The following is a 6,000-nucleotide window of genomic DNA, read 5'->3' on the forward strand; positions in this document are numbered from 1 at the left end:
CTTCACTGCGACAATACAGAAGGTTAACCCTTTCACTACCACACTACCAAAGGGTTAACCCCTTCACTGCGACAATACGCAGGACCTTTTGGCCACGCAGGACCGACAGAGGAGAGAGGGTGAAACGGGAGGAGAAGAGGGCGGCACATGCGGCACATGGCCACCGGGTCTGGGAAACGAACCCGGGGCGACCACTTCGCGACTCAGCGCGCTATGTGGTGTGCTACTGGAGCACCCGACAATACAGAAGGTTAACCCTTTCACTACCACACTACAGAATGTTAACCCTTTCACTACCACACTACAGACAGTTAACCTTTTCACTACCACACTACAGAAGGGTTAACCCTTTCACTGCGACAATACAGAAGGTTAACCCTTTTACTGCCACACGACAAAGTGTTAACACTTTCACTACCACACTACAGAATGTTAACCCTTTCACTACCACACTACAGACGGTTAACCATCTGTAGTGTGGTAGTGCAAGGTTAACCATCTGTAGTGTGGTAGTGCAAGGTTAACCATCTGTAGTGTGGTAGTGCAAGGTTAACCTTCTGTAGTGTGGTAGTGAAAGGTTAACCTTCTGTAGTGTGGTAGTGAAAGGGTTAAAGCAACCGTCTTACCCTTGAACAGTATGAGAAGGTTAGACACAGTGCTACAGTATGATGAAATAGTAAAACATATTAAACATTTGGAATGCACCTATAGACCACCGCAACACTTCCGGGATTCTGAAATCGGGGAGGAGATAGCGGGGGGAGCAAATGAATGAATGTGGATGAGAGCCGTGATGTAAGTGGTTGCAGCTACGGCTGTGGGGGTGCTGGAGATGCAATAGACTTTTATGCGCCTGAGTTTCCTGAACACGGCGCGACCCATTCCTAATCGATCAGAACTAAATCGGCCGAGATCAGGTCCCTTTTCCAGCACCTACTCCCCATACGCATGCGCAGATTCTCAACGGAGTCTGAACGGCGCGAGACGACGCACGAATGAATGTGGAATGTTCCATCAGAGGGGGGAGCTTGTGGTGGTAGTGGAGCGGCTATAGACCACTGCACTTAAATATAAACATTAGTCTACCTGGAGACTCAATGAGGTAATTGTAGATGTCGCCATAAGACGCGTCTGGCCATTTAGTGGGATAATTTTTTCATTATCCTGTTCGGCTGAAAGGACACTGGCCACCGAAGCTCCCCCCCTCTGATGGATTCATTCGCGCGTCGTCTCGCGCTGTTCAGACTCCGTTGACAATCTGCGCATGCGTATGGGGAGTAGGTGCTGAAAAAGGGACCTGATCTCTGCCAATTTAGTTCTGATCGATTAGGAATGGGTCGCGCCGTGTTCAGGAGATTCAGGCGCATAAAAGTCTATTGCATCATGTCTCCAGCACCCCCACAGCCGTAGCTGCAACCACTTACATCAAGGCTCTCATCCACATTCATTCATATGCTCCCCCCGCTATCTCCTCCCCGATTTCAATGTAACGCGGAAGTGCAGTCATAGGCGCCTACGTAATTGAGCAGGCGAAGCGGGTGCTCTACCAGTATTGAACTTGGGGGAGCAAACTTGTCTCTTTGCTCCCTCACTTTTTGATCATATGATATATCCCCCCCCCCCCCCCAATATATAAATATTATCTAACCATAACTACGTAATTTCAATCAAATTAATAATACGCAATGACACTTAATAGCAAGTTTTTAAGTTTCCAAAGATTGCGACACCCCCCTGCCCGATATGGTTTGATCCAGCCCCCAGCAGACAGAGCGGACGCGCACTCAGCGGCAGCGCTGCAGGCAGCCTCCAGGTGTAAACTGGTACGCAGGCAGCGTGAACACTTTGTCACAACAGCAGGATCTTCCACTAAGTAAGTTCAGTTGTTCGAACAAACTATTATGTTAGACATCATCTTTACTATTGAGTGGTATAACTTCTACCACGCAATACAATAAAATTGTTTCACGGTCCGAAATGCCATCTGGTCATACCAATAATAATAATAATAATAATAATAATAACAAAGTTTCCCTCTGGTTGGCGTTAGCTTTAGTGCTAGCCGCTAGCTAACGTTGTCATATATCTAGATATGTGGTGTCGTCAGCTGGATAACGTTGACTTCGTTTGCAAATTTTAACGTTCGCTATGGCTGACGAGCAGGGCCGGATTAACGACGGCCGCGGCCCGTGGGCCTTTAGTGACGAGGGCCCCCCCAATTTTTTTTTTTTTTTTTTTATTATTATAATAATAATGCAATAAAAGTCTGAAAATGAAGGGATTATGTCCATGAGTGTCATTTTTAGAAATTAAGGCCTGCCTCTTATATAAGCCTCTCTAATAAAGGCCTGGTGCTCTTTGCAGCTGAGGTAAATAGAAGACCTGTCCTATATTTGAGGATTTACGGTAAATCAAGATGTTCAATTATCTTAAGGTACAATACCTGAAATGAAAATGTGTGTGTGTGTGTGTCCAGCCAACCAGGTAACATGGCAGAAAAAAGAAAGAATACAGACATCGGAGCATTTTTCAGTACACCAAAACGCAAAGTAAGAACCCTAGTAGCCTAATAGCTCAAAGACTTAAAGGGTAGGCTCCACAAATAATGGATTGCACGGTGTTAATTGCACCCTTACTTACAATTCATTATGAATTGTAAATGGGGGACCCTGATGTAAACAAAACAAAAGTCTTTTTCTGGTCTGCTACCCTTAACAATTGTGTGTATTGAGCCGTACTATATTGTACCCATTCTGCAATATGTTAATTCAATTTTTTAATATTATTATTATTATAGTAATTGGCTATCATACTGCAATATAAACTGAGTTTTATAGTGAAAAGAGCAGCTTTATTAGTCAAGATTGAAGGCTCTATATTGCAGGAAATTGCACGTACAGGTTCATTAAATGAAAAAAATCTGCCGTTCACCACCCCTTGCCTGCCAAAATAAAATAAAAATAAAAAAAAATAAAAAATACAAAAAAAAATTGCACCCCCGCTTTCAACTATAACTAGGCGGCCATGTGGTCTATATATTGGCAGATAATTGGTACCATCCGATTTTTTTGGCTTCGAAAAGCACAATCGGAATCTGTGCAATATATACAAATAAAAGAATATATTTTTTTGCATTCAGGGGGGTAGTCGACTACCAGAGACTATCGGCAAATTTCGGCCAATCAAAGTCGACTATACAAATCCTCAGTCGGGGACAGGCCCACCCTCTCCACAGCGCTCGGCGCACGCAGGTGACAATAACATGTGACATGTGATAGTAAAGGTACGTCTTGTACCTGTTTCCCGCTCATGGCGTCTGGGGACTGGGAGGTGTCTCTGTGCAGCTGGTACTCCTGGTGACAGCGGGAGGAGCCGGGAGGAGGCGAGCCCCCCCCCCCCAGAGGCGTCCGCCTGCTCCCCGACGACGGCGTCGACCTCTCGCTGCCATCGTCCTCCTCTTCCTCCTGCTCCTCCCGCTCATCTTTCCTCGACCCCGCCTCTTCGTCTTCCTCCTCCTCTTCTTCATCCTCCTCCTCGTCCTCCTCTCTGTCCTCCTCCTCCTCCTCCTCCTCCTCCTCCTCCTCCTCTCCTCCTCCTCCTCCTCCGCCGCCGGTGTCCATGATCTCCAGACACACGTTGATGATGCACGGGATCTCCAGCATCTGAGCCGCGGTCAGGATCTCCTTGACGTTGGACACCGTCACCGTCAGCGTGGACGTGTAGGCGAACTCCAGGATGGCCGTGAGGGACTCCGGCGCCACGAAGTCGATCTCGTACACCGCCGCCGCCGCCTGCCGGTGCTGGTGGTCCCCGCTGCCGTCGCCGCCGCCGGGGCCCGGGGCCACCGTGAAGAGCTTCTTGAAGTACTGGCTGCAGGCGGCCAGGACGGAGCGGTGCGTCCGGTGCTCCTGGTCCCGGACGATGAGGATGACGTCGCAGAGGAGGCCGTCGCGCCGCTGCTCGTTGAGGCTGCACAGGACGTCGCTGCTGTGGTTGGGGAACGGGATCCCGATCAGGTCGTCCTCCCGGTGGTGGTGGTGGGCCATGTTCTCTGATCCGGCCTCCGTGCCGGTGATCTGGAGAGGTGACGGGACAAGAAGCGCGGGGTTAGTGAAACCACCCGTCTTAACCCTTTCACTACCACGTTACAAAGGGTTAACACTTCCACTAAATGGTAAATGGCTGCTTTTGTCCAAAGCGCTTTACAATTTGTTCCTCACATTTTCACCCATTCACTCACACGTTCACACACCGATGGCGGAGGCGACTATATGCAAGGTGCCAACCTGCTCATCGGGAGCAATTAGCGGTTTAGTGTCTTGCTCAAGCACACTTCGACACGCTGCCCTGGAGGAGCGGGAATCGAACCAGGAACCTCCGGATTAGCAGACGACTGCTCTACCTCCTGAGCCACTGTCAACTACCTACCTACACTACCCCACTACAGTGTGCAGGTTCGATTCCCGCTTGGGGATCAGGTTGCCGGGTTGCCAGGTGGGGGTATCTCCTGGGCCTTTCTGTGTGGAGTTTGCATGCCCCCCCCCCCCGTGCTCGCAAGGGTTTCCCCTCCAGAGAAAGAGATAAACTACAGAAGGTTAACCCTTAAGGGTTAGACAAGTGAACCCGGTAGCGATGATCACATGACACCTGTTGAGATGCAGGTGTTTTCGGGGGCCGAGGGAGTCGACGGAGTAGGCCTGTAAACACGACTGATGAATTGACCAAAAGAGAAGAACAAAGAAGTTACAAATGTGGGCTTCCCCCCGTTGTCTCTTGAATGTGACAGTGTCGTTGTGGTGAGAGGAGAGGTGTGACTGTGAGCTCTCTTTACGTCCTGTGTTGAGGGCCTGTAATGTGGCAACGTGTTTGTCAGCGTGTCTGATACAAGCACAGAGGCATAGCTTCGTATCCTTTCTCTCTCGCTCTCGAACCCAACACACAAGGATTTGGTCAGGAACGACAAGAGACGAGAGAGACAAAATGAGGGCAGATTGTACTCTAGATTTAGTATCCTGTCAAAATGCCTACTTTGCAATCTCTGTACGCAAGACTCATTCGACATACAGACATGTCGAGTGTCATATCCGCAGAGCAGATGTCGCCTCCTTCATAACATCTCAATCTTAAAGGGGAACTATTTTACTATTTCTTTCACTATTTGGGCACTTTTTACACAAATGCATGTGAGTCTATGGAACACCTCTGTAATTTTTTTATTTTTTTTATTCATTGTTTTGTATTTCTAATCAAGTCCTCAAAAACAGCATTTTTCGACCTCAAGATCTTAGCCGTTTTGAGCCTGGGCTCCAACCACTGTGTGCAGCTCATCATGAGCCTGATGCCACACAGCCACATTATCATGCAGCTGAGTCTCTCTGACATCACAGATCAGCACATTTTCAGATGACTCAGTTCAGTGAGGGTGAATATTGTGAGAGGAGAATTGGAAGAATGCGCCAATATGAGAATTAGAGACATAGATCATATTAATATAAGTTCACATAGCTAGGAAACAATGCTAAACACTCAAAAAGGCCATTTATAAGATAGTTCCCCTTTAAAGGAAAACTCCAACATTTTGGGAAATTTGCTTATTTGGTATCTAACCTGGAGTTAGACAAGAAGATACATACCCCTTTTCTTCTCTGTGCATGCATTAGGAGTAGGAAGACGTTGGGAACTAGGCTAATGGAGGAACCTACTTCCAGTGACTGACGCTAAGCTAGGCTAACGGTGTGTGTCTTCCTACTCCTACTGCATGCACAGAGAAGAAAAGGGGTATGTATCTTCTTGTCTAACTCCAGGTTAGATACCAAATAAGCAAATTTCCCAAAATGTTGGAGTTTTCCTTTAAGGATTAGTATCTTAAATCCACTCGGTTGTCCCACCTCCATATACTCTACCGCTTGCCTTGGTTTCCTACCTGTTGATTCGCAGAAGGGTGTTTACAGTCAATGGTATAAAAGCTGCCTCTGGCAGAGCGCTCGTTCATTCACGTCT

At 47.7% G+C, this 6,000-nt stretch overlaps 1 protein-coding gene across 1 annotated transcript in view; it reads right to left on the reverse strand.

Moving 5' to 3' along the window:
* The window catches only part of zbtb7c (zinc finger and BTB domain containing 7C), a gene marked incomplete at its 3' end in the record, with an annotated part of 51,436 nt that extends 47,364 nt beyond the window's left edge, over window positions 1-4,072 (reverse strand). Inside the window, exon 1 of the mRNA XM_084324999.1 lies at window positions 3,297-4,072. Coding sequence (XP_084181125.1) covers window positions 3,297-4,046 — 750 coding nt within the window. The 5' untranslated portion in view covers window positions 4,047-4,072. The remainder of the gene's footprint in view (window positions 1-3,296) is intronic.
* Between the last annotated feature and the right edge of the window lie 1,928 nt (window positions 4,073-6,000).

Source organism: Notolepis coatsorum (assembly GCF_963971535.1).
Source record: "Notolepis coatsorum genome assembly, chromosome: 11".
NCBI lineage: Eukaryota > Metazoa > Chordata > Actinopteri > Aulopiformes > Paralepididae > Notolepis > Notolepis coatsorum.